At 49.7% G+C, this 27952-nt stretch overlaps 2 protein-coding genes across 2 annotated transcripts in view; one reads left to right on the forward strand and one right to left on the reverse strand.

Moving 5' to 3' along the window:
• LOC121164343 (RUN and FYVE domain-containing protein 1) overlaps nucleotides 1-27856 on the forward strand; it is a 42791-nt gene extending 14935 nt beyond the window's left edge. Inside the window, exons 6-18 of the mRNA XM_040992476.1 lie at nucleotides 3432-3493; nucleotides 3851-3916; nucleotides 7027-7096; nucleotides 9145-9246; nucleotides 10523-10639; nucleotides 11320-11487; nucleotides 13677-13774; nucleotides 20040-20159; nucleotides 20442-20571; nucleotides 22755-22849; nucleotides 25496-25544; nucleotides 26437-26514; nucleotides 27348-27856. Coding sequence (XP_040848410.1) covers nucleotides 3432-3493; nucleotides 3851-3916; nucleotides 7027-7096; nucleotides 9145-9246; nucleotides 10523-10639; nucleotides 11320-11487; nucleotides 13677-13774; nucleotides 20040-20159; nucleotides 20442-20571; nucleotides 22755-22849; nucleotides 25496-25544; nucleotides 26437-26514; nucleotides 27348-27491 — 1299 coding nt within the window. The 3' untranslated portion in view covers nucleotides 27492-27856. The remainder of the gene's footprint in view (nucleotides 1-3431; nucleotides 3494-3850; nucleotides 3917-7026; nucleotides 7097-9144; nucleotides 9247-10522; nucleotides 10640-11319; nucleotides 11488-13676; nucleotides 13775-20039; nucleotides 20160-20441; nucleotides 20572-22754; nucleotides 22850-25495; nucleotides 25545-26436; nucleotides 26515-27347) is intronic.
• Nucleotides 1-27952, reverse strand: part of LOC121164484 (MRN complex-interacting protein-like) — an 813414-nt gene that overhangs the window by 552482 nt on the left and 232980 nt on the right. The window lies entirely within an intron of this gene.

The raw sequence follows: 27952 nt of genomic DNA on the forward strand, positions 1-27952 counted from the left end.
GGTCCTCACCTTGAACACACCAGGATCCCATATGGGCACCAGTTCTAATCCTGGCAGCCCAGCTTCCCATCCAGCTCCCTGTCTGTGGCCTGGGAATGCAATTGAGGACAGCCCAAGAGTTTGGGACTTTACACCCACGTGGGAGACCTGGAGGAGTCTCCTGGCTTCAGATCGGCTCAGTACCAGCCGTTGCAGCCATTTGGGGAGTGAACCAGGGGATGGAAGATTTTCCTGTCTTTCCTCCTCTCTGTATATCTGACTTCCTGAATGGAAGATGGGGCTGCCGGGATTAGAACCAACGCCCGTGTGGGATCCCGGCACATGCAAGGTGAGGACATTAGCCGCCAGGCTACTGTGCCAGGCCCAGAAAACAGCATTTTTGGGAAGAAACTCCATACCATCTGTTACCCCTTTAGGCAGCTCGATCACATGTCCTTCCTGTACAGGAATAAAGGCATCTGTATAGGTGCACCTGCTTATGTATTTCAGAGTGAGAAACACAGGCATCTGTGTTTGTATGTTTCAGAGTGAGATAACTGCAGTTTCTGTGTTATAGTTATGCCAAGTGCAGCTTTTTGCAAATGTTTTAAAAAATGTTTTTAAAGATTTATTTATTTTTATTAGAAAGGCAGATATACAGAAGGGAGGAGAGACAGAGAGGAAGGTCTTTCTTCTGATGGTTAACTCCCAAAATGGCCGCAATGGCTGGAGCTGAGCCAATCTGAAGCCAGGAGCTAGGAGCTTCTGGGTCTCCCGTGTGGGTGCAGGTCCCAAGGTTTTGGGCTGTTCTCGACTGCTTTTCCAGGCCACAGGCAGGGAGCTGGATGGGAAGCTGGGCTGCCGGGATTAGAACTGGTGCCCATATGTAATCCTGGTGCATTCAAGCTAAGGACTTTAACCACTATGTTAATGTGCCGGGCCCTGCAATTTTTTTTTTAAAACAATAGACTCCATAACAGAGATGTGCCTCACTTAAATAGCTACAGAAAGTCTTTTTATTTTATTTTATTTTCAAGATTTATTTATTTTTATTTGAAAGTTGGGTATACAGAGAAGAGGAGAGAGAGGGGAAGATCTTCTGTCCATTGATTCACTCCCCAAGTAACTGCAACAGCCAAAACTGAGCTGATCCAAAGCTAGGAACCAGGTCTCCTATGTGGGTCCAAGGTCCAAGGCTTTGAGCCATCCTCTACTGCTGTCCCAAGCTGGGAGTTGAATGGAAAGTGGGGATGCCCATACGGGATCCCAGGGCATTCAAGATGAGGACTTTACCTGCTAGGCTACCGTGCCAAGCCCAAAATGTCCATTTTTAATGTACCAATTTAACCAATGCTTCATTCATTTAGGTTATAAACATCCTTTTGTGTCTTTCTCCCCTTGTTTTAAAGCCTTTTAAGTGTTTTTAAAGATTTAGTTTTATTTGAAAGGCAGAGAGCTACAGAGCAAGAAGGAGAGACAGAAAGGTGTCTTCCATCTTCTGATTCATTTTGTGTTACAATATTTTGTTGTGGTTTCTTAAAATCCTGTTTTTCTCATAATATTATATATGTTAAATATTAGTCATGATGTGTCAAACAAGCCGCAGGTGGGTCTTAAATCTGTCATCATGGATTCTGGACTGTGGCCCAGCTCCCGTTGGAGCACTGATCCAGGCCTTCATTGCTCTGGTTCTGATCCAGCTGCTTGCTGACATTCTGGGACAGCAGCAGACCCTGACTCACATGCTTGTTGAACCAGATGGGAACTCCTGGCCCTGGCCCTGGCCTGGCTTCTGGCCTGGCCCAGCCCCGTCTGTTGCAGCCATTGAGGGGAGTAAATCAGAGAATGGAACAGCAATCTCTCTTTCAAATAAATGAAACAAATCTCTGTTTAAAATTTTCATTTATTATTTCTTTTTATTTTTTTGAAATGCATAGTTAGAAAGAAGGCAAGACACACATAGAGATTGGTTCACTCTCCAAATGGACTCAGCAGCTCAGACGGGCCAGGCCACAGCCAGGAGCTTTATCTGGGACTGCACCTGGGAACAGGGATGCAAGGACTTGGCCCTTTTTCTTCTGCTTTCCCAGGCACATCAGCATAGAACTAGTTAGGAAATGTAATAGCCAGGGCTTGAGCTGGCACCCATATGGGATGCCATCATAGCAGGCAGCAGCTTAACTCGTACCACAACACTGGCCCCATAAAATCTCTTTTAAAAACTGTCACACATACTTTGTGGGGTTTTTATTATTATTATTTTATTTATTTTTTGAAAGACAAGAGTAATAGAGAGAAAGAAGGAAGAAATCTTCCATCCACTGGTTTACTCCCTAAATAGTCACAATGGCCAGAGCAGAGCTGATCCAAAGATAGGAACCAGGAATTTCTTCTAGATTTCCCATGTTGGTACAGGGACCCAAGGATCTGAGACATCCTCTGCTGCTTTCCCAGGCCATAAGCAGGAAGCTGCATCCGAGTGGAGCATCTGGGGCTCAAACTGGAACCTAAATGGATTGATCATGCTACAGGTGGAAGCTTAGGTTACTACACCATGACACCAGCCCCATAGTTTTGAATTACTGTAATGAAGTTAATGCTATATATATTATTCTTTAAAAAAATTAAGATTGGGGCCTGGCATGATAACTCAGTTGCTAAATACTTGCCTTGCATGCCTGGCAACCCGTATGGGCACTGATTTATGTCCCGGCTGCCCCACTTCCCATCCTGCTCTGTGCAAAATCACCCCTGGGTCTGTGCCTGCTGCCTAGTGCATGTGACCTAGAGCTTATCTGCCGTGAGGCGCCACTTCCCTGTATAGGGAACGCGACTTCTGACATGATTGAAAGGTCAGCAGAGTTAGGCGTGCTTTTAGCCAAACACATGCCACTATTGGACCAGGGAACTACCTGAAAACACCCTCCTATTCTGGCGATTCTTACCATTGCCTCACCCTCGATGACCTTAGGGCATGCTGGCAGGGCATATGCCCCAAGACCGCTCCCTGCTTGTGGTTTGGGAAAGCAGTGAGAAAGGCTCAAAGCCTTGGGACCCTGCACCCACGTTTGAGACCCAGAAATTCCTGGCTCCTGGCTTCAGATCAACTCAGCTCCAGTCGTTGCAGTCATTTGGGGAGTGAACCAGCGATGGAAGATCTTTCTCTCTGTATCTCCTTTCTCTGTATATCCAAGTTTCCAATAAAATTAAAGTAAGTCAATAAATAAATAATTTAAGGCTGATTTGTTTGAAAGGCAGAGTTAGAGAGAAAGAGAGAAATCTTTTATCCCTACTGCTCTCTCAGGAATATTAGCAGGGAATTGGATTGAAGTGGGTAATTGGAACTCCAGCCAGTGCCCAGGCATCACAGGCAGCCACTTACCTACTATGCCACAGCACCCACCTCTGACTTCAGATTTGTAATGTGATTTTGTCTGTCTTATTTCTGGTAGGTTGGAGTGATCGATTTTTCCATCTACCTCAAGGACGTGCAGGATCTTGATGGAAGCAAAGAGTAAGGGCTCTGGGCATGGTCAGCAGCTCTGGGCACTGACGGTCTGTGGCTCTGGGCTCTGGAAAGTCTCATGTTCACGTCCCTGAGTGCAGCTCCCTTCCTCCTGAATAGTAAAGGTGGTGCCATCTGCCACGCCCTGATCCCTTTGCTTAGGAGAGGCTGCCAGTCTGCAGCGTGGGGTGGGGGGTGTTTCCAAGGCCCTGCCACTGCAACCCCAGCAAGTCTTACTGTCTGTTTACACTGAGGTGTCTGCTGGTCTCCTGAAGATGCGGCTACTGGTGCTAAGAAGGTTGGGAAACAGTTACAGAGTATTGATTAGGAATTGAGAAAGTCCCCGTTTTTATGCTCTTTTTAAAGGCATGAAAGGATTACTGATGTCCTTGATCAAAAAAATTACGTGGAAGAACTGAACCGGCATTTAAGGTGAGACACGCTCCTCTGGGCTCAGGTTGCTCCAGCAATATGCTCTGTATCCTGTGCTTGCTCCATGGAATTTTCTGAGCTGCCATACATGTGTAATACTTTTTTTTTTCAAACCAAAAAAAGTTACTCAAGCTACATATGTACAGACAAGATGAATATAATATAATCTCTTCTTGATAAAACAGCTTTTGGAAATCTTTGGCTCTTTCTTTTTTCTCTTAAGATTTTTAGTCTACTAATTTGAAAGGGTAGAGTTACAGAGATAGAGGGAGAGAAAAAAAGATCATCCACATACTGGCTCATTTCCCACATGGTCGTGATGGCCAAGACTGGGCCAGGCTGAAGCCAGGAGCATCTTCTGTGGGTGCTGTGGGCCCGGTCATCTAGGTCATCTGCTGCTTTCCGGATACATTAGCAGGGAGCTGGATTGGAAGGGAGCAGCCAGGACTCAAACCAGCACCCACATGGCATACCAGCATTGCAGGTAGTAGATTTACACACTATGCCACAGCACTGCTCCACCCCCCCCCCTTGGTTCTTTGTTTTGTGCAGTTGGGCAGTATAGAAAGGTAAATCCATAAACCATCCATCTCCACTCGTACCTACCTTTGCTTCCAGATGAAGCCTCCCAGAGCTGTGGGGATGGCAGACACAGGCACTTTCGTCCTGATTCTTAAATTTTAGTTGAAGGCTGCTGTTGTGCTTCCTGAAGCATTAGTCTGAGTTGTTGATGGGGAGGGAGGGACCCCCAGCCCAGTGCTGTACAGGGGCAGCCTCCTGGGCCCCCCAAGCCAAGCAAACTGGGGAGAAAGTTGACTAGTTCTTGCCAGTGTGCTTAGAGGGTTCCTGCTGGCTAACTGAGTTGGCTGCTGTTGTGGGGGTTTCTCAGTTGGTTTCTAGTTTGTGAATTTCATAAGGAACAGATGTTGATTTTAACAAATGTCTTTAATATCATTAAGATAATCATTATTTCGATCCCTTTATCTGTCAACGTGGTATTTTTTTGTTGGTAATGGCCTTTGTGTGTGTTCTGAAAGAAAGAAAAAGATCTTCCATCTGCTTATTCACTACCTAAATGCCTGCAACAACCAGATTGGGCCAAGTTAAAGCCAAGAGGCCCGAATTCAACACAGGTCTCCCACACAGGTGGCAGAGACGCAGTGCTTACCCATGGCTGCTTCCCAGGATAAGGATTAGCAGGAAGTGAGGTCAGAAGCAGAGGAACCGTGACTTTAACCAGACCCTCTTAACTATGATGCAGGTATCCCACTTGGCTATACCAAATGCCCGCCCCTTTGGGATATGTCTTCTTGGTGAGGCTCACAGTTTTATTGATTTCACTATTCTTCAAATGTTGTTTTCCTTCTCTGCCATGCTGTCAGGATTGTGCAGTTTCACATAATGAATTTGTCTCACTTGACCTCATTTTTGTACTTGTGAAAAGCTTCAAGTTGCAGGCATTATCTTCTCCTTAAAATGTGTGACTTGGCACTGCCATTGTGTCATTAGCAGGTAGGCCTGCTGCCTCCAGTGCAGGCAATTTCTTACAGATGCTAGTTCAAGTCCTGGCTGCTCTGTCTCCAGGCCAGCTCCCAGCAAATGGCTTGGGAAAAGCAGATGACTTAAGTGTTTAGATCCCTGTCACCCACATGGGAGACCTGGAAGAAGCTCCTGGTCCCTGAGCTTCTTTTTTTTTTTTTTTTTAAGATTTATTATTATTTTTTTTTTATTGGAAAGTCATATATACAGAGGAGGAGAGAGGAAGATCCTCTGTCTATGGATTCATTCCCCAATTGGCTGCAATGGCTGGAGCTGCGCCAATCTCAAAGCAGGAGCCAGGAACCTCCTCCGGGCCTCCCACATGGGTGCAGGATCCCAAGGCTTTGGGCCATCCTTGACTTCCCAGGCCACAAACAGAAAGCTGGATGGGAAGCAAAGCTGCCAACATTAGAATCAGCGCCCATATGGGCTGACAGCGCATGTAAGGTGAGGACTTCAGCCACTAGGCTACTGCGCTGGGCCCTAAAGATTTATTTATTTTTCATTACAAAGTCAGATATACAGAGGAGAGATAGAGAGGAAGATCTTCCGTCCGATGATTCACTCCCAAAGTGAGCCGCAATGGCCGGTGCTGCGCCGATCCAAAGCCAGGAACCAGGAACCTCTTCCAGGTCTCCCACACGGGTGCAGGGTCCGAAGGTTTTGGGCCGTCCTCCACTGCTTTCCCAGGCCACAAGCAGGGAGCTGGATGGGAAGTGGAACTGCCGGGATTAGAACCTGTGCCCATATGGGATCCCGGTGCATTCAAGGAGAGGACTTTAGCCACTAGGCCACGCCGTGGGGCCCAAGATTGATTTATTTTTATTGAGAATGCAGATTTACAGAGATGAAATGAAGATTCTCCATCTCCTCATTCACTCCCCACATGGCCACAACAGCTGGAGCTGAGCCAATCTGAAGTCAGGATCCAGGAGCTTCTTCTGGGTCTTCCACACAGATGCAGAGTCCCAGGGCTTTGGGCCATCTACTTCTTCTTTCCCTGGCCACAGGTGGGGAACTTGAAGGAAAGTGGAACAGCTGGGGCACAAACTGACATTCATATGGGATGCCAGAGCTTAGAGGTGGAGGATTAGCCAATTGAGCCCACTTGCCCAGCCCCCTGGTTGCTGGTTTTTGCCTTGACCCAGACCTAACCATTTGGACCACCTTGGGAGTGAGCTAGCAGATTGAAGATTTCTGTGTTCTTTCCCTGTCTCGAACTCTGACTTCCAAATAAATTAATTAAAAATTAATTAATTTTTGTTTTTATTTTTCAGTGAAGCTATAAGCCTTAATGAGGCAATGTGTTGCCAACTTTTTGGTTGTTCAGTTGTTTGTCTAAGGTTTTCTCCCCTTGACATGTGGTTTTTTTTTCAACATTTAATTTATATTGTCTAAGAAAACTTTAATTTTTTTAGTTATATACATAATACAACTTTCTCTAAAATTTGCCTTTCAAAAAAAGTTAAAAAAAAAAAAAAAAGCAGACCAGGAGTCTGTTTCACCATTGACAGGCTGGGAAAGCCATCAGCTTTTGAAAGCTGTCTTGACCCAAAATTTGTGTTCCACAGCTGCACAGTTGGGGATCTTCAAGCAAAAATCGATGGCTTAGAAAAGACGAACTCAAAGCTTCAAGAAGAGGTATGTAGCTTTCTGAAATTCTGTAACAGCACAGAATGGGCCAAGGTTAAAGTTAATGGCACAGATGATCTGTGTGACCAGCACATCCTTGGAGCTACCAACGGTGCATTGAGCTGCCTGTAGGACCAGCATCCTGGGAGCATCCGTGCCACCCCTGGGAGACGGCTCCCGGGGAGACAGCTGCTCACAAGCCAGTTCTCCAAGGCTTACGTTTTATCGCCAGAAAGTAATCCAACTCTTTGGAAAAGCCTACCTTCTGTTGAGCAAGTGCTGTCTCTTCCTCTTTGCCACCTTTCTGTGCCCATGTGCACCCCCGCTGCCCAGGGGCCAAAGGCTGTGCCTTAGGTACTGGCTCCCTTGCTTACCCTTGTCTTGTGTCCTCAGCAGCATTGAGCCAGTCTCCCTATGGTGTGGTCTTTTTCTGCTTTCTCACTAGGAAAGAGAGAATGAAAGGACAGGAAGAAGGAGGGCTGATGTCAAGGAAGAAAGCTTGCTGTCCGCTGCCCGGCATTCTCCCCAGTGGACACATCTTTGTCTCCTGTTAGCAGGAGTTGGGGGGTTGCTCGGTTTCACTGCGGCATCCCACAGGTAGAGGTCCCTGGCTTTTGGGCCTACCCACCTGGCCACCTAATCTCTTTGGGAAAGAAGGGGCCTGCGGAGAAGTCTTCAGAGTGAACATCCTCTCCCAGCCAGAGTGCAAACAGATGGCAGCTGGAGGGAGGCTCAGGGCAGGCCAGCATGGACAAGTGCCCCACTTGAGACCCCTTGAAGCGGGAGCTGTGTGAGTGAAGGCAGCCAACATGTGTAGCCAGGAATTCCTGAGGGGAGCATCGCGGAGCTAGCCACACTTCACATCTGCACGTTGGGTAATAGTGCACACTTTACAGTATTGTGGTCAAGATAGAGTCAGCTTACTGCATTAACATGCCTCTTAGCACCCTTAGCAGGTGGGACACTCATGGATGGGATGGCTTAGGATAAACAGGCTCACTGTGTTCTCTCAAAGTAGCGCCTATGACCAGGAGGGACCTTTTGTTTCTGAAATTAAGCAACGGAGCTGTTCTTTTTGAAGGCTGGTAAGCATAACAAGATGTGCCTTGGAGAAGCTGTAATCCCTCCAGGGCTTGCCCTCTGCATCTGCGGAGACCAGCCAGGGAACCAGCCCCCTCTGGCTGTACACTGTTTTTGTGAGTTAGCAACACCAGGCCTGGGCCATAGGTCTGAGTAGAGAATAATCCTGGGAATGTAGACACTGTTGGCCAAGAGGAGGTGGGGAGCTCAGTGCCTTTGGGTCCTTGTGCTGGTGGCGGATCCTGAGAGCGCAGCCTGCTGCCAGGATTCCTGGTCTTGCTTACAGATCCTTCTCTAGCTCCTCTTCTCCACAGGCTCTATTCCTGAACTGGAATAGAGAGGGTGGCTGGAGTAGCCTCCCTCACCTCAGGCTAGGTGGGGAAAGCTTCCCATGTCCCCGAACCACAGTAACTCATTCAAGGAAGTTCCTCTAGAGCGAGTCTTCAATGGTTTTTTATCTCCCACTCCCCAGTTTCCATTCTCAGTAATAAAATGTCAGAAAAAGGCTCATAGTTCCGAGCTGAGCTCTGCTGCCTGACACCTGTGATTGTTTTTTGATGTGTTACACAGCCCCGTGTTTCTTAGGCCTCTTAGGCCTGGTCGATGTTTCTCATTCCCTGTAACCACCTTTGCTCCTTGTTGGCCTTGCCTCCTCAGTGTGTGCTCAAGGCATTGAAAGCTGTTGTTAAATATTTCAAAACTGCATATTTCTGTTTTGTGCTTCCATTGTAATTAACCCTTCTTCTACTAGTGGACATCGAACCATTTGTGATTCTGGGTGTATATAAATCATTGCCGATATTAAATGGCTCACAGTCATTTTTGCCAGAAGGAGAGGGTTCCTAGGTCTTTGGAATTTTGACCTGTATCTTACCCATTCAAAACAAGGAAATATCAGACATGTGAAAATGCATCATTTAATTAGCGCAGTAAGATGAATTTTGATGTTGAGAAATGTAAACATCTTCCTTAATCAGCTTTCAGCTGCAACTGACCGAATTTGTTCACTTGAAGAAGAACAGCAGCAATTAAGAGAACAAAATGAATTAATCCGGGAAAGAAGTGAGAAGAGTGTGGAGGTGAGAAGTTGCCCTTGGGTCAGGCATCCTGATTGTCAGATACGCTTGTTGCCTCTCTCGGGCTCAGCCGTCCTTGGGGTGACTGGTTCCTGGACCCCCATGGACACCAAAACTTCTTGACATGCATGCTCTGTGTCTGGAACTGCATGGGGTTGGCATGGAACCTGTGGTCATGTTCCTCTGTACTTTAAGTCATCTCTGGGGATGGACTTTTGGCCTGGCTATGAAGATGTCCACATCTCACACTGGACTACCGGGCTTTAATTTCTGGTTCTTAACAGTGATGGCTCAGTTGACTGAGCTTCTGCCACCCACATGAGACACCAGTATTGAGTTCCCAGCACCCCTGTTTGGCCCCAGCTGAGGCTGTTTCAAACATTTGAGGAATGAGCCATTGCTATCAAACAAGCAAAGAAAAAATGTTTTTAAATAGCCTGTAGATTACTTATAATACCATACACAATGGGAAAACTATGTAAATGGCTGTTAAATTGTATTATTCTGGGAATGACCCAAAAAAATGTGCATTCTCAGTACACAGGTTTTTTCCCCAAATATTTTCAGTCCACAGTTGATTGAATCCACAAATGTGACATCAGGAGACACAGCAGGCCAGCTATAGTTTAATGCTAACCTAGTCCTTACTGTGTGTGATGGTACCTTGCCCATGTCCCTCCTGTTCCCATTAAGTGAAGGCCTTTCCCACTATGAAAGGACTATTATTCTGTTTATTTGGGGTTTTTTTAAAGACTATTTTATTTGAAAGTCAGATTTACAAAGAGATGGAGAGACAGAAGAATCCTCCATCTGCTGGTTCGTTCCCCAAATGGCCGCAACAGCTAGAACTATGCTGGTCTGAGGCCAGGAGCTTCCTCAGGGATGCAGGATCCCAAGACTTTGGGTCATCCTCTGCTACTTTCTCAGGCCATATACAGGAAGCTGGATGGCGAAATGGAGCAGCCAGGACACAAACAGCACCCACATGGGATGCCAGTACTTGCAGGTAGAGGATTAGCCAATTGAGTTATCACATGAGCCCCTATTATTTTCATCTTAAACAAAATCAAGTGTAAGTGGCTTTGTGAATGTGACTTTTCAAAACTCTTTTGTCTGTTTTCATCCTTCTGTCTTCAAGTTTAACTATCACCAGGATTTTATATTTCTGTTGCACTTAAAAATGAAAATTATGTTCCTTTTACAAAAATTTGGTATCTTGTAAGATACTTTCTAGTTGGCGTTCTGAAGTAAACGTTGCTCCTGGTATTGTTTGAGGTAGATAACAAAGCAAGATACCAAAGTTGAGCTGGAGACCTATAAGCAGACCCGGCAAGGTCTGGATGAAATGTACAGCGACGTGTGGAAGCAACTCAAGGAGGAGAAGAGGGTCCGACTGGTGAGTGTGCAAGCCGGCGGGTCCGGGGGCCTCCCAGGGGCCTTCTCAGCCACGTGCCCATGCCTGTCCCTGCCCGTTTTTCACAAGCCCTTTTATGTACAGCTCTGTTGTGCACTGTCACTCAGATACCTTCTCCTCCGTTCTACAGACCTCTTCTGGGGGTTGCCTTGAGACTAGATTTATGGTTTCTTTGACCATACTATTTTCACAGTCACAGGCCATGGCCCGTTTATTCCCACTCAGTCTGTGTATCCAGAATCAGTTCTCTCACACCTGCCTTACTTGGCTGCTTTGCACAATGTGGGAAATGAGTGCCCTAAACTTTGCAGGACAGACAAATGGGTGCACTTTAGGACCATGACCTAGCACACAGTCCCAGAAGCTCTGACACCACAAAGCAGCCAATGCCAGCCCTCAGGCACAGGACAGACATCCTTTTCAACTGCGTGTGCTCCTGTCGCTTGGGTGCTAGAACTCAAGGCACACCCTGCCACTGAGCAGCTTCCTGTCAACTTGACAGTGAGCGAAAGAACTTTATCATCCAGTTACACTCCAGACACTCTTCTCTCCAGACTGCTGTGGCTTGCAGCTTGTCCTTTAAACGTCGCCCACCATGAGGCTTCAGTGAAGTATATATCTGTGGCCTAATTTAACATCTTCCTTATAAATGTCCTCTTAAGGAACTGGAAAAAGAACTGGAGTTACAAATTGGAATGAAGACAGAGATGGAAATTGCAATGAAATTACTGGAAAAGGATACCCATGAGAAGCAGGACACCCTTGTTGCCCTCCGCCAGCAGCTGGAAGAAGTCAAAGCAATTAACTTACAGATGTTTCACAAAGTGCAGGTGAGTGCAGCCCATGTGGCAGACCTGGCCCTCTGCCCTCTCACATGTCCTGACAGTTGTTTTGTTTGATCCTTATGGCAATCCCCAAGGAATGGGGGAGGGGGGGTGTGAGTGACTAGATAGAACCCAGTAGCAAAATCACGAGCCCTTGGTGAAACGACAATTGAATAGAGCTGAGAACTGAGCTGTTGCTCTCTTTCATCACACCTTCCCTGCTCCCAGCAGGGAATTAAGAGATCATGTCCTGTTGTCACTTTATCCCAAGGTCAGTCTTGCTGAGTCTTCTGTCTGTGCTGCTGGCTTCCTGTGGCATTCCACGGGGATGTCCAAGTCTGAAAGCCACAGCACCCAAACTGGGGAAGCTTCCTCAGCCTGACGCTGCCCCAGGCTCCACTCTGTGTCCTTCTCAAGCTTATCCTCCGAGTTCTGCTTCCCACTTCACTTTCCATATGTGTCGCCTCGCTGTCACATCCAAGAACAAATGCACCAAGGAAAATATATGATGGCAGTCAGTATAGTAATGCGGGTTTGGTTTGGTTAATGAGAATCAGTATTACTCTAGCAACAAAGAAAAATGGAATGTTGGCCCTTGTTGCCAAGAGTGTGTTTTCATTTCTCATGTTTTTTTCTGTCTAAGGCCAACATATAAATCAGTGTTGATGCACGTAAATGACTAAACGACACTGCTGTCGTAGCTTGGCAGATTCTAGAGTGGCTGGAAACAACGAGGTTTGTGTTTCTGTAACTTAGTAGTTACAAGTGAGTGTTTCAGGCCTGCTCCTCACAGCATTGAGCTTCCCAGGCAGCTCTAGCCTGTCCTTCCTCCCGCTGGCAGAGGGACGAAGGCAGGAGTCCAGGGCCGGGGATTCTGTGGTGCAGTGAGAGTAGAGTCATACACAGCTTTGGCCATTACAGCCATCTGGGGAATCAGCCAGACCTTTCTCTTTGTCTCTCCTCTCTGTAACTCTACCTTTCAAATAAAGACAAAATAAATGTTAGAACAAAACAAACAAAGGAGAAAACACAGGAGTCAGGGTTAGATCATGAGCCAGGAGCTCTGTCCAGTTCTCCCACAATTACAGCAGGGGCCTAAATGCTTGGGCCATCAGCTGCTGCCTCCCTAATGCTTTATCCCAGGAAGCTGGGCCACAAACAGAATAGCCTGCATCAGACTGGCAATCCGAGGTGGGATGCTGGTGCCCCACGCAGTGACTTAGCCCCTAAGCCCAGAGTCGACCTCTGACGGGAGGGCTGCCTCCGCTGATCTACATGGCACCATCCATGGCCATATCTGGAGAGGTTACGGGGAATGAGTGCTCTAGGAGGCTGCACAGCTCTCATGGCCAGCTTCTGGCTGCCCCCACTTTGCCAGCCTGGCAGTCACATGCACTTTTTGGTTCAAATTCCTGTTTCCTCAGTCATAGCTGCTGCACAGTTCTCCAGTCTGGTTTTTGTTTGTTACTTTTTGGAAAGGAGAAAGAGATTTCCCATCTACTGGTTCACTCCCCAGATGGTCCTAACAGCTGACTGAGCCAGGCTGAAGCCAGAGTCAGTAACAGTCCATGTCTTCCATGTAGCTTGCAGGACATAGAGTCAGAAGCAGAGTAGGACTTCAAACCCAGGCACCCGGCTACAGGATGTGGGTGTCCTGTCTGGTACCTGCCTCCCTGGTTGATTTTTTTTTCAGCTCATTGGTTTTTAGAACTAAGTTGTTGGGTTAGCAGATACAAGGTGATTTAAGCATTCTTTATTAATGTATTTTATTACATTTCATTCCCTTGAGGTCAAATTTTGTATCCTTTCTGTAAGAGTTTCCTGTAAATGCCCAGGAATACAGAGTCCCCTAGGGACACTTGGTATCTGCCGTGGTTAGCACACTCTGGTGTCTTCTCCCACCCACCCCTGCCAGCTGCTCTCTGCATTCCTGGGCTTCCATCTTCCATGGGAGAAGGAGCCAACAGTGCCCCCTTGAGTCTCCTTCAGGGAACTAGTTGGCCTGACTCAGTAGCAGGGGGCTCCCAAGGTTCAAAGGCTGTATCATTCTTCTTTGCCTTTCTTTCCATTGGCAAATGGGAGCCTTGGACTGGTTTGTTCTCCAGCACTGTGGGGAGGAGCAGCAAGAGAAAGGGGCCAGGTGAGTGCTCAGAGCCTGCTGGGGCCAGGCAGCTCTCTCATGCTTGCTCTTGCAGGACGCCGAGAGCAACTTACAGCAGAAGAATGATGCCATCACATCTTTTGAGGGAAAAACCAACCAAGTTATGTCTAGCATGAAGCAGCTGGAAGAAAGGTAATCCCCTCTCCCTACAAGATGTGAGGCATTCTCTGGGCCTAGACACTGACCTGGAGACCACTGCCGGGGACAGTAGGTGAAGCCCCTGCTTATAATGCCAGCCTTCTGTATTAGGGTGCCAACTGGAGCCCCAGTTACTCCAGTTTGAGCTTAGATCCCTGATATTGCTCCTGGGAAGGAAACAGATGACAGCCGAAATGCCTGGGCCACTGCAGCCCACAGAGGAGACCAGAGTGAAGTTCTGGCTGCTAGCTTCAGCCTGTCCCAGACCTGGCTGTTACACGCACCTCCTAAAGGGAGTAAACCAGCAGGTGGAAGATCTCTTTCTGCCTCGTCACACTCTCTGTTGCTTTCTCTTCCCAGTAAATCTTTTAAAGGGGAAAAAAGAGTAAGTAAAGATGTCTTAGCAAAGACTAAGGGCCTCACCTGGCCATGAATTCAGTTAATCAGCCTCTCATGGGGTGGAAACTGCTTGGCCTGTCATTTTGCTTTTTTAAAAAGTTTATTTTATTTATTTGGAAGGTAATATCAGAGAGAGGGAGAGAGCTCTTCCACCCACCATTTCACTCCCCAAATGCCTTCACTGGCCACGGTGGAGCCAGGTTGAAGCCAGGAGGCCAGACCTCCATCCTTGTCTCCCACATCAGTGCAGGAGCCCGGAACCTCAGCTGTCCCTCACGAGTCAGGGGCAGGGGCACTCAGCCATCCCTCGTGGTCGGGAGCCCAGGCACCCCGCCGTCCCTCGTCAGTGCAGGATCCCGGGCACTCAGTCGTCCCTCACGAGTCAGGGGCAGGGGCACTCAGCCATCCCTCGTGGTCGGGAGCCCAGGCACCCCGCCGTCCCTCGTCAGTGCAGGATCCCGGGCACTCAGTCGTCCCTCACGAGTCAGGGGCAGGGGCACTCAGCCATCCCTCGTGGTCGGGAGCCCAGGCACCCTGCCATCCCTCGTCAGTGCAGGAGCCCGGGCACTCAGCCGTCCCTTGTCAGTGCATGAGCCCGGGCACTCTGGGTTCTCCCATGGGTCAGGAGCCCCAGTAGTCCACCGTCCCTCGTCAGTGCAGGATCCCGGGCACTCCACTGTCATCTGCCACCTCTTATGCACAGTAGCCAGGAAGCTGGATCCAACCAGGCACTCTGATAAGGGTTGGGGGCATCCCAAGCACTGGGTTACTGCACTGTTGCCACAACACGTATCTCCCCTGCACATGTAAATGCCAGGTCACAGGGGGTCAGAACAGAGTCCAGAAATAGACCCACAGAGCCACCAATGCAGTGCATTTTTAAAGATTTTATTTTTGTTGGAAAGTCAGGTATCCAGAAAAGAGGAGAGACAAAGAGGAAGATCTTCTGTCCACCGGTTCACTCCCTAAGTGGCCTCAACGGATGGTGCTGAGCCAAGCAGATCCGAAGCCAGGAATCAGGAGCTACTTCCTGGTCTCCCACTCGGCTGCAAAGTCCCAAAGCTTTGGGTCGCCCTGGACTGCTTCCCCAGGCCACAAGCAGGGAGCTGGATGGGAAGCAGGGCTTCTAGGATTAGAACCGGCACCCATATAGGATTCTGGTGCATGCAAGGCGAGGACTTTAGCTGCTGGGCTACTGCACCGGGCTCATTAACTATTTTTTTTAAGGATTTATTTATTTTTGCTTGGAAGATTTCAGAGTGAGGGGAGACAGAAATCTTCCATCCACTGGTTCATTCCCAAATGGCCACAAAGGCCAGCTCTGAGCAGATCTATAGCCAGGAGTTTACTCTGGGTCACCCATATGGGTGCAGGAGCCTAAGGGCTTGGGCCATCCTCCACTACTTTCCCAGGCCAAAAGCTGGGAGCTAAGATTTAAAGTGGAGCAGCAGGATAAGAACTGGTGCCCATATAGGATGCCAGTTCTACAAGTAGAGGTTTAGGCTACTTACAGCACCAACCCTGTGTCATAAATTTAAATGTAAAGCTTAAAAATTAAAACTTTTAGAAGAAAACAGAGTCTTCATCATGTTATGTTAGATCTTAAGTATTATCTTAAGGGGACAAGGTTGTAACTTTATCAAAAAATTTAAAACTTGTTTTGAGGGATTGTGGATGCTTTGCACAGCAGCTAAGACATGGCTCAGGATGCCCAAGAACCTGATTCAAGTCACAGTCCTCCACTTCCAGTAGTCGGCTTCCTACCAAGGTATACCCTGGAAGGCAGCTGGTCATCCTCCCATGCTTGGGGTCTGCCAGCCACATGGGAGAAGCAGATAGAGCTCCTGCCTCCTGGCTTCAGCCTGACTCAGCCCGGGTTGAACTAAGGAGGCAGCAGGTGACCCCAGCACAGGAGGCCCTGTGACCCCTGGGAAGACCCAGAAGTTTTGCTTTGTTTTGTTTATAAAGATTTATTTCATTTTTATTGGAAAATCAGATACAGAAAGGAGGAGAAACAGAGGGAAGATCTTCTTCCATTGATTCACTCCCCAAACAGCTGCAATGGCTGGAGCTGTACCAATCCAAAGCTAGGAGCTAGGAGCCTCTTCTGGGTCTCCAACGCAGGTGCAGGCACCCAAGGCTTTGGGCTGTCCTCGGCTGCTTTCCTAGGCCACAAGCAGGGAGCTGGATGGGAAGCAGGGCTGCCTGGATGTGAACCTGCACCCGTATAGGATTCTAGGCATGCAAGGCAAGGACTTTAGCAGCAAGACTACTGTGCCGGGTGCTCCCAGAAGGAGTTCTAAGCTCCTGGTGTTGGCCTGCCCAAGCCCTGGCCTTTGCAGGCATTTGGGGAGTAAACCAGCAGAAAAGAGATGTATGTCTGTCTGTCTGTCTCTGTCTCACCACCTTCCAAATAAAATAAAAATAAATATTTAAAAATAAAAATGGAGACAGAAGACTCAAAAAAAAAAGAAAGAAAAAGAGGCTCATGAAGGAAAGCAGCTCTGCAGAAAGCCACCGTGACACTGACATGGAACGTTTTCAGTAGGCAGGTTTGCAGTTTCCATTAACTTGTGTGATATTGGTCACATACTTAGCAGCCATTTGTAGGTAGGGTTCATTATCATGTCACCTCGAACGGCACTTTATCCTAAGGATTGAGTTCCAGCAGCCTCGTTTCTTTCTGTACTTAACGCTCATTCAAAGGCTTTTTTAAAAAGCAGCCAGAATGACTGAAGACTGAATTAACTTTCTCTTAGAACCATTTCAGAAGTTGATTCGCTTACAGGCGTCACACAGGCTCTTGTTCTGACTCAGTTAACACTGCCTTCTGCTTATTTGAACTCCAATCTGCTCTGCTCAGTCCAGATGAGGCCCTCTCCTAACACTGCTTAATAATCCCAAACAGTTTAGGATAAGTAAACCCAAGACTGAATTTTTTTTTTTTTAAAGATTTATTTTATTTTTACTGGAAAGGCGGATATACAGAGAGGAGAGACAGAGAGGAAGATCTACCATCTGATGATTCACTCCCCAGGCGGCTGCAACGGCCGGAGCTGAGCCAATCCGAAGCCAGGAGCCTCGTCCGGGTCTCCCACGCGGGTGCAGGGTCCCAAAGCTTTGGACCGCCCTCAACTGCCTTCCCGAGCCACAGGCAGGGAGCTGGATGGGAAGCAGGGCTGCCGGGATTAGAACCGGCGCCCATATAGGATCCCGGGCGTGCAAGGCGAGGACCTTAACCACTGCGCCACCGCGCCGGGCCCAGAGACTGACTTTCAATCCCTAATGACCTCATCTGTGAGTCCTAATCCTTGAAAATATGTTATATTCAATTTTTTTTAAAGGAAGGAAGATACAGTTATACAAATTTAAAGGCATGTTATAAACTTGAATATTTGCAGATCCATATCTGATAAAAATGTGAATCAATAATATATAAAGAACCTTCAAGGTCAGCAGTATAGACAAACAGTCCACTTTACAAGTGGGCTGTGTGACTTGGGCCCTGCGCGGTAGCCTAGTGGCTAAAGTCCTCTCGCCTTGCATGTGCCAGAATCCCATATGGGCGTAGGTTCATGTCCCCGCAGCCCAGCTTCCCATCCTGCTCCTTGTTTGTGGCCTGGAAAAACAGTCTAGAACAGCCTTAAGCCTTGGGACCCTGCACCCACATGAGAGACCTGGAAGAGGTTCCTGGCTTCAGATGGGCTCATTTCCGGCCATTGCAGCCACCTGGGGAGTAATCATCAGATGAAAGATCTTCCTCTCTGTCTCTCCTCCTCTTTGTACATCTGGCTTTCCAATAAAGTCAATAGATAAATAAATCTTTTTTAAAAGATCATTTGCAACTTGAGCTCACTTTTCTCCGAGAGGACCCACAGTTAGTAACCAAGCCCGTGGAAGAACAGGCAGCATCGCTAGCCAGGAGAGGCACTCCCGCGGCCGTCGTGACAAGTAGGGCTGGCTGTGGTACCCATGGGCCGTGTGCCTGCCGGGCTGTTTCTGGATTGCAACCACGCCTCTGCCCTGCATTCCAGCTCTCTGCTAACAGCACCCTGTGAGCAGCTGCTGAGGCAAGTGCTTCAATCCCTGCTGCCCGTGTGGGAAATGTAGACTGATTTCCCAGCCTCTGCTTCATCTCTCTTTGAAATAAATAAGATATTACAAGCTCCCGTGCACATCTACCAAAGTGGCCTTGTTTGGTTTTGTGTGAAGTGGCCGAAGCCCTCTGCTCCTCCTGGGGGACTGCAGGCATCTAACTGGGATACCATGAGACCACATTGGCTGCCCCAGCTGGTTTGTGATTTCCTTAAAGACGACATGAGTACTGCTGTGAGTATATAGTGGCTAGGAGGTGGTGCCAGAGGCAGTGCCTGGCAGCCTGGGCTCCAAGGCAGCAGCCCCGGGGCAGATGGTCATAGCACATAGCCTAACCCTGCAGCGGTGCGCCTGCTTTCTACCAGGTGGAAGAAAACATTCCACCAAGCAACACCCAGAACTGTGCCACAGCTACCTTCACAGTAGCCCAGATCTGGAAGGGCCTCCTGCTGAGGCACAGCTCCTCCCCTGCAGGAACCAGCTGCCAAACCCAGGATGCTCTCCTAGGAGGAAGCCAGCTTCTAGCAGCTTCCACTGATGTGAGCTTCCCAAGAAGACAGACTCAGAACACAGCAGTGTTAGCTGAATGCAGTGGGTGGCAGCACTGGCAAGCACTGGCAAGCACTGGAGGGCTTGGGGGCTGTGCTTCACCTGAGTGTGATGGTGCTGCATCTGTGTGTAAAACCAGGGAGCCATTCTCCCACAGCAGTCAGCTTCACTCTACTTATTCTCAAATCATTTTTTTTTAAGATTTATTTATTTGTATTGGAAAGGCAGATGTACAGAAGGGAGGAGAGACAGAGAGGAAGATCTATCTGATGATTCACTCCCCAAGTGACCGCAACAGCCAGTGCTGTGCTGATTTGAAGCTAGGAGCCAGGAACTTTTTTCTGGGTCTCCCACATGGATGCAGGGTCCCAAGGCTTTGGGCTGTCCTCGACTGCTTTCCCAGGCCACAAGCAGGGAGCTGGATGGGAAGCAGGTCTGCCAGGATTAGAACCGGCGCCCATATGGGATCCCAGCACATTCAAGGCGAGGACTTTAACCACTGCGCTGTCACGCTAGGCCCGTTCTCAAATCAGTTTAACCCAACAAAAAATATATCAAATCAGTTTAACCCAACAAAAAATATATCACAAAAATTAGATTGTGAGGATTAATGAGTAAAATGGGACACGAAGGGAAATTGGAATTCAGGTAAACAATAAGTGTATGTTTCATATTATGTGTATATTCCAAGAACTACTTGAGACATATATGTGACATAATTATACTGAAAACACAGGTATGTTTGTCATGTTAGAAAGACTGAAGTTGGGCCCAGCACAATTGCGTAGTGGTTAAAGTCCTCTCCTTGCACGCCAAGGATCCCATATGGGTACCGGTTCTAATCCTGGAGGCCCTGCTTCCCATCTGGCTTCCTGGGAAAGCAATCGAGGACGGCCCAAAGTCTTGGGACCCTGCACCCGCATGGGAAACCCGGAAGAGCTCCTGGATCCTGGCTTCGGATTGGCTCAGCTCCAGCTGTTGCAGTCACTTGGGGAGTGAACCATTGGACAGAAGATCTTCCTCTCTTTCTCTCCTCTTCTCTGTATATCTGCCTTTCCAATAAAAATAAACAAATCTGGAAAAAAAAAAAAAAGGACTGAAATTGGACTCTGGAGTTTTCCCCCAACATCCCTGGGAACAGGTTTGGTTCCAGATGTTTCCTGATGTGCAAGGAGAAGGTACACTGAGCAGGGTTTTTCTCCTCCCCGCCGTCTAGGTTGTATCTCTCGGACCAGGCAAGACGGGGTGCTGAAGAGCGGAGCCGCAAGCTGCAGCAGGAACTAGGCAGCCGGGTGGGCGCCCTGCAACTGCAACTCTCCCAGCTGCACGAGCAATGGTAGGCAGCGCGGCCAACACAAAAGGCAGTAGCTCAGGGCCTTGGCCCTTGGGACTCATGCTGTAAGGCATGTGCTAGAAAGGGCACAGGTGCCAGGCAGAGGGGCACCGTCAGGGGCCCCTTCGCAGCAGTGATACCTCAGGATGGTGCCAAGGGCCCCTGGCAGTATCACGTCAGTGGCCAGGGTGGGAGGGTTCCCCATGCCCCATACACTGTGGTGGATTGTGGCTCTTGCATGGCAGTCTCCCACTGACACTAACGCTGTTCGTTTTGGTGAGACAGCTCCAGTCTGGAGAAAGAGCTGAAATCAGAGAAAGAACAAAGGCAAGCCCTGCAGCGAGAACTGCAGCAAGAGAAGGACACCTGCTCACTGCTCCGCACAGAGCTGCAGCAAGTGGAAGGACTGAAAAAGGTGAGAGGCACAGCCCTTAGCAGGCAGCTCCTGGAGTGAGTCTCCAGGCCAGCCCGCAGCCTCTGTCACAGGTGAAGGAAGACAGCCCACTGTCACTCCATGAAAGCCTGGGAGATGCCGAGCAGCTGCTGGGAACCTGGGCATACGGCAAGAAGGAGGCCTCTGTGAAGCAGGAGGGGCACAGAGGGGGCATGGGACACTCAGGGAGCTTCTGGGTAGTTGTGAGCATGACAGGAAGCTGCTGGCCAGGGACATCACCTAGCAGACAAGCAGCAGCTCCTGTGTGCCTAGTGTCTCAGATATTTACAAGGCAGGAAAGTGCAGATGCCCACCCTTACCCCAACTCCTACCAGTGCTGCCTCATGCTCTGGAGGCTCCATCTCATTTAAAGGCCTGACGGGGTTCCAAGTCTCAGCGAGTTAAGACCTAGGGTGTGCTGATGGGGTACCCATGTGCTCATGGTGCCAGACCTCCCAAGGGCACTTGGGCCTGGCCAGGCCACTGCTGCCTGTGAGCTGCTCACGGTGGCTGCCTCGGCTGTCCCCAGGGGTTCAGCACCCTCTGCACCCAGACGTTGCCAAGGCAGAGAGCCCACATCCCTGTTTCCTGGGCACATGTCAGGCAGCAGCACTGAACACAGTAATAATGGACACCACTGCACAGTGTGTTCTCTTAATTTTCACAGACATAAACAATTGTGGGTATTTATGAGGAATGATACAATTCTTTGGTCTATGAATACATTCTATAGTATCAGGGTAAATCTCTAGACATTAACAGTTCTTTACGGTTAAAATATCTAAAACCCAACTTTTAGTTAGTTTTTTCACAGAGGTACACACAATACACTGCTATTCTCCTGAGTCACCCCCACAGCAGTGTCTGCTAGAAGATGGAACCGCCATGAGGGGATGGGCTTTGTGAGGTACCCTCGGAGCTCTTAGGCAAGCAGGAGAGGGCTCAGAGAAGCCAGCCTGTGTGGAGTGCACCTCTGTTCCACTGCGAAGTAATAGCTCCTTGGAGTCCCGAATGATCCCACTCTACCAGCCAAACAAAGCAGAAAAAAAAAAACTGTCTAATGTACCTTCACCAGGCATCACCAGTGGTTGTGGGAGCCTGTGTGTGAACGGGATCTTTAGGGCTAAGCCTGTCTGATGTTCCCCCAAGGGGGCTTGGAGACCCCAAGTTCCTTTCTGGACCTTCAGGGAGCCATGCCAGCCTGTCACAGGGTGCACCAGCCCCCAGTGATGCATGGTTATCAGCACTGCCAGCCCCCCATGAGTCCTGTCCCCAGGCCCGTCCCTGGGTCTCATGAACCTGACAGTCCAGCCACTCTCAGGCTGTGAGCACAGTCCCAGGGTGTGGCCTTCATCATGCTTGCCTGTGTACTCTCAAGAACTTCTGTCTAGCCCTTTGCGAAAACAGCTTTTTCCATGCTGATCAGAAAGTCATCTCTCAAGCTAGCTTTCACTGCTGCTGCTGCTTGAAATTTTGTGGAAGGTTCATCTTATTTTGTGTGCTTTTCTTTCTTTTTAAAGATTTATTTATTTTTATTACAGTCAGATATACATAGAGGAAGAGAGACAGAGAGGAAGATCTTCCTTCTAATGATTCACTCCCCAAGTGAGCGCAACGGCCGGTTCTGTGCCAATCCGAAGCCAGGAACCAGGAACCTCTTCCAGCTCTCCCACGTGGGTGTAGGGTCCCAAGGCTTTGAGCCATCCTGGACTGCTTTCCCAGGCCACAAGCAGGGAGCTGAATGGGAAGTGGAGCAGCCGGGATTAGAACCGGCGCCCATATGGGATCACAGGGCGTTCAAGGCGAGGACTTTAGCCGCTAGGCCATGCCGCCGGGCCCTTATTTTGTGTGTTTTTAAGAGTTGTCGTTTTTAAAATGCCTTGTTTCAGTAAAAGCTCAGACAGGTGAAGACCTGCTTGCTGTGAGGAGGACCATTTACTGCGCCAGAACCATGTCACAAGGTGCCGTCCCTCTCCCATTCCCGGCAGATGGCCTGAATCAGAGGCAGTGGGAAGCAGTTTGGGCCGAAGATGGCCTTCATTCAACAACTCTGCTTTTTGCCCTCAAAGCATCCTGATCTGCTTGTTGCTCTGCTTGCTGGTGCTCACTAAGAGGCGAAGCAGGGCTGGTGACTTGACGCCAAGTGCCCGGTTTGTTCCCTGTAGGAGCTGCGGGGGCTCCAGGATGAGAAGGCCGAGTTGCAGAAGATCTGTGAAGAGCAAGAGCAAGCCCTCCAGGAAATGGGACTGCACCTCAGCCAGTAAGAGCCCAGACTCCCTCCTCTGTCCCTTGTGTGTTAGCCTTTCCCCGCGCCCTGTCCCAGGGGCACGTTGCACACATGTGCTGCCTCATCATCAAGGGGCCAGATATTTCTAGAAGGGGGACTAACCAGCTGTCTGCAGTGAACTCCCAGCAAGGCAGGCCTCAGGGTGGGCCCAGAACTTGTCCAGCCAATAAGGGTGTTAGTTGCTGCCTGTTAATCATTCAGCACAGTTTTTTGGTGGGGGATGGAACTTTCACATTCCTTTACTTATCTGGGTTCTGAAGGGAACAAATGAGTGGTGTCAGGGTCACTTGGCCAGCCCACAGTGGGGCCACGTACAAGAGCTTCACTCTGCTGAGCCTAGCCCACCTGCCTACCAGGCTTTGTTTCCATTGCATGGTGGGAAGAGTGCACCTTGCTCGTTCTACTGCCTTTGGCCTTGGCAGCTGCCCTCACCCTTACACTCCAAGCCCTGGCCCACTGTGGCCTAGACTGGCTCATCTTACAACTCAAAGGGTGCAGAGCTTTTTTTGCTTGGGAATAATCTCAGCTGGCTGCAGCCATGGGAAGCCACGAGGAATCTGTCTCCTCCTCCACCCCCATGCTTGCCTCTCAGACAACTCAGAATCCATTGGGGGCCCAGGAACATCCATCAAAGGCCCCACCTGTCTGACTCCTTGCTCCCTGAATCCTGTACAAGCATAACAACCTGAGGAGGCTCTGTGACCTGTGCCACCTAGGCTCAGCATGTAGGGCAGGGCCAAAAGAGGCCACAGAGGGGGACCAGCGAGAGAAGACGCTGAAGCCACCCCAACTTAGTATCCACAGATGTTTCCGATGTGGGAGATTGCCAGGTCTGCTGTCAGGAAGGAGAATTTGAGGACCGTGGCTGCTCAGGGTTTCCTGAGCCCCACCTGCTACCCTCAGCCAGGTGCTTGCCCCGCTGCTCTGGGCCTGCTCCCCTGCCAGGAGCCCTATCAACATGAAGCAGAACCAGACCAAGGGGCAGGCCCTAGGGCGCAGCTACAGTTCCTATCTATACTTGGAACACATCCCTTCCCCCATAGACAAGTGCTTGATCCAAGTCCCAGCTGCTTCACTTCTGACCTGGTTTCCCATGCAACAGGTGATGGAAGAGCTTGAGCCCCTGTCACCCACGCCCCTCGGAGACCTGAATGGAGTCCCAGACTCCTGGCCTTTGGGGAGAGTACCATCCTTTTGTCACTCCCCCTTTCAAAGAGATGAAGAAAGCAAGGCAGCCAGGAGCCAGAGGCTGGTCCGCAGCTGGCCACAAAGGTGCGGCCAGCCGTGCTGAGTGCATGTCCCTCACCTCCATCCTCAACGCTGGCCCGGCAGCAGGGCAGAGCACATGCGGGCCCACTGTAGTGGGTGACTTCGGGTGCTGCTGCCTGACCCAGCTCTACCTCGCAGCCCATGCCCCATCAGTGAAGGTCTGTGACACACAGGGCCATGTGCTTAATGCCCAGGTAGGGTCACCCGTGTGGTTCCCATATGGTCTGTTCCCATTTTCCTCTTCCTGCAATCACATGCCAGGTGACAAAGAAGGGAAAGCATGGCTCCCCATCCCCTGTGCTGTGTCCCAGCATCTACCTTGGGGACATTTGAGTTCTTTATGTTTCCCACAGAGTTACTATGTTTTCAGTCACCATCCTGACCTGGTTTCCCAAGTATGCCCATCTGAGTGGCTGGGAGGAGAGGGAAGGCACTGCCTGTTTGGAATTCACCAAGGCCACAGCATATTTCTGGATGCTGTGAGGCTGTTTTCCTGCCTTCCCTTGGTGATGTATGTCAGCTAGGGGCCTGCCATGTTGACACCTAATCTAGGGGTTGGACTAAGCTCAGCTTCTAGGAAAGGTGCTGACGGCCACTCCCCACTTGAGCTCAAGCCTGTGTCAGGCACACAGTGGAAACCTGTACTTGCTCTAACGAGACTGGAGCAAGGCCAGCCCGCTCTGCCCTGTGAGCCTGAAGATGCTCCTGTGCTCCAGGGTCAGTCCAGGTCCCAGCCCGGGAAGATTGCCTGGAAAAGCCAGAAACTTGTGCTTCCAAGAAGTCACTCTGTTGTGTTTGTGTTTATTACTGAAGAGGCAGAGACAAAGAGCACTTTCATCCATTTGTTCACTCCCCCAATGCCTGCAATGGCTGGGCCAAGTCAAAGTTGGGAGCTGGGAACTCAATCCAGGTCTCCGCGGGGCGGGAACCCAAATGAACCACCACCTCTGCCTCCTGAGTCTGCATTCACAGGAAGTCAGAGCCCAAGCACTCCATCCCACATGGGACACAGGTGTCTTAACTGCTGGGCCAAACACCTGCCCATTCTGTTTTTGGAGTATTGCAACCATTTCAGTCTTCTTCAATGCTTGCAAGCAAAGTGTGGTTTTCCCTGGCCAGATTCCTTCCCCAGACTCAGCCCCAGATTCATTGGCCATATGAGTTAATGCAACAAGGTGACCCTGTGACCAGGTGTGGTGTGTGACACCTCACCCCAGGGTACTCTTCTCCCTCACCAGCCCTCCCCAACCCTCACCCAGCTCCGAGTCACTGGGTTAGCCGGGCAGAGTCCTTCAGCTTTTTTCCACGGCTATGAAATGGTTTTTATTCTTCTTATTATTATTATTTTAGATCCAAGCTGAAGATGGAAGACATCAAGGAAGTAAACAAAGCCCTGAAGGTACTGGAGTTGGCATCAGTGCTACTGGCAGGTGCAGGTATCCCAGCATAGAGGTTCCTGGCTGACCCAGCAAGTGGCAAGGCAATGCCCAGGCTTCAGTTTTCATTTCCAGTTCCTCTGCCATCAGCTGTAGTCTGTAAATAGGCCAGGAGTTGATGGGTCTCCTGAATAATTCAGCACAGGGTAGCAGGGAAGATTCTTTATCCAAGCAAGGAGCTAAAGAAAGACCACCCCCTGTTGTGTCATGAACCCTTTCTGAAAAATACTAATTGGAACCCTGAGTTGGTACCAGGCTTCTGGACTGTTCAAAAAGGACAGTATTCCTGGGTAAAAAAAAAAAAAAAAGGGTTAGGGTTGGGGTTAGGATTAGAACAGACATATATGTATCCTGGGTAGGTTATAGGTTAGCCCCTTGACACCCCTTGCTAGGAGACATTCTGAGCTGCCAAGCCCCATCCCAGGGCAGGCTACGCAGGCCACTCTGTAGGTCAGTGCCCAACACAGGCCCCTTAGAGCAGGAAGACTCCTGCCCTCCCCACCCATGGTAGGGCTCCCACCCCGGGGCTTGACCATGCTCAAGCACATAGCAGGTCAGAGGCAGTCAATTGTAGAGCCCACGGGAACCATCCCATGGGTAGACTGCAGAGCTGTAGGGAAATATCCAGGCACTAGTGAGTGAGGAGAAACCCCATGGCACGGATGTTAGGAGAGGCACCTTGGGTACGCTGCCTGAGGAAAACTTATGTAGAACTTGTGTCAAACACCCATGTGCCTCTGGGCCAGCAGAAGAGGGGTGGGCTGCACACGAGGTGCAGGTCCCCTCAATTCTTGCTGGCCACTGTCCTCGGGATGGGCCACAAAGGGGAATTGCTGAGGCCTGTCTTCTCCACAGGGCCACACGTGGCTGAAGGATGACGAAGCAACACACTGTAAGCAGTGTGAAAAGGAGTTCTCCATTTCTCGAAGAAAGGTATGCAGGGGTGGGGCCAGCATACAATGGTCCCAGCAGTCTCAGCCCTTCCAGGGACCTGCAGGTTCCTTGGAAGTTAGACCTATTTTTGTGCAGACTTCCTGTCACACGAGAATAATCTGCATGCGAACTATGAAATCTGTCAAGTGGGAGTAAAAACCACCTAGGGAGCAGCCAGTCAGGTAGTCTACTGCTAACTTTGGCAGGGTACTTGCCACTGGGCTCATCTGCCCCTTCATCTGTGGCCTGCCTTCAGGCTCTGAGACCAGGAAATCCTGGGCCCACCTGCCTTTTGTTCCAGGGCAGACTAGGTGTGATAAAGCCAGATGGGCAGGGCTCAGCACAAAGCCCCGGGATCACTAAGAAGAAGCAGAATGCCCACCCACCCTCTGTGGAAGAGGAAGCCAGGATTCTCCTACCTGCTTGCCAGTGCTTGTGATAGGTTGAGCCCTCCCAGCAGCCCTATGGCTGCCTTTGCCATTGTGTCTGTGCCCAGCGTCTCCCAGAGGTTGGGCAGCTGTTGCCATGAACAGTCCAGCTCCACAGTGCAGAGCAGTAGTATCTGCATTTGTAATGTTCGATGGCTGACATCTGGCAGCCCTATTTATACAGCCTGAGATAGTTGGGCCAGCAGGGAACCCCAGCCTCACACAGTTAGAGGGAACCAGGCTCTTCATGTGCCAGCACAGGCTATACAGAGAGGAAACCTAGTAAGCCCATACCCCACTGGCAAGGCAACCCTGGCAATGAACTAGTAATGCACCACGCATGAGGTTGAGCGAGGGGGCACCCAGCAGGTTAGGCTTGCCGTGACTACCTCTCTCCCACTCTAGCATCACTGTCGCAACTGTGGCCACATCTTCTGCAGCAGCTGCTCTAGCAATGAGTTGGCCCTGCCCTCCTACCCCAAGCCAGTGCGCGTGTGCGACAGCTGCCACACCCTGCTCCTGCAGCGCTGCTCTTCCACCACCTCCTGACCACCCTCCTGGGTAATAGGCAGCCTCAGCAGCACTGCCCAGGTGTGGACCTCCAGGCTAAAGGGCCCATCATGCCAGGACTGGAAGCTGTGTGTCTGTCTGCCGCCTGTGGAAGTAACTCCTCTGGGTTCTCAGCTCTTTCATCATCCTGGATATATCGCTGGTTTTGGTTCAAATGGAATGATTTTGCTGTCATTTTTCACTTCTCCAAGAATTAATCACAATTGTTGCAGCAGTTGTGCCAATTTCTCTTCTCCTGGCCCACCTTTGAGTTTGTGCGCAGTGCTTTAGACCACATTGCAGGGGTGCGGGGCTGAGGGTCTAAGTGAGGAGGGTGTAATAAAATCCTTTATTTTTCACTCTGATGCATAGGAAATGAACTTGAGTCATCTTCACAAGTGCCAACAAGCCCTCCCAACAGCAGGGTCTTGGGGGTCTGAGATCTCAGGGCAATCCCTAAT

The sequence above is a fragment of the Ochotona curzoniae genome, unplaced genomic scaffold (genome assembly GCF_017591425.1).
Source record: "Ochotona curzoniae isolate NIBS_2020 unplaced genomic scaffold, NIBS_Ocur_1.0 contig_1031, whole genome shotgun sequence".
Taxonomy (NCBI): domain Eukaryota; kingdom Metazoa; phylum Chordata; class Mammalia; order Lagomorpha; family Ochotonidae; genus Ochotona; species Ochotona curzoniae.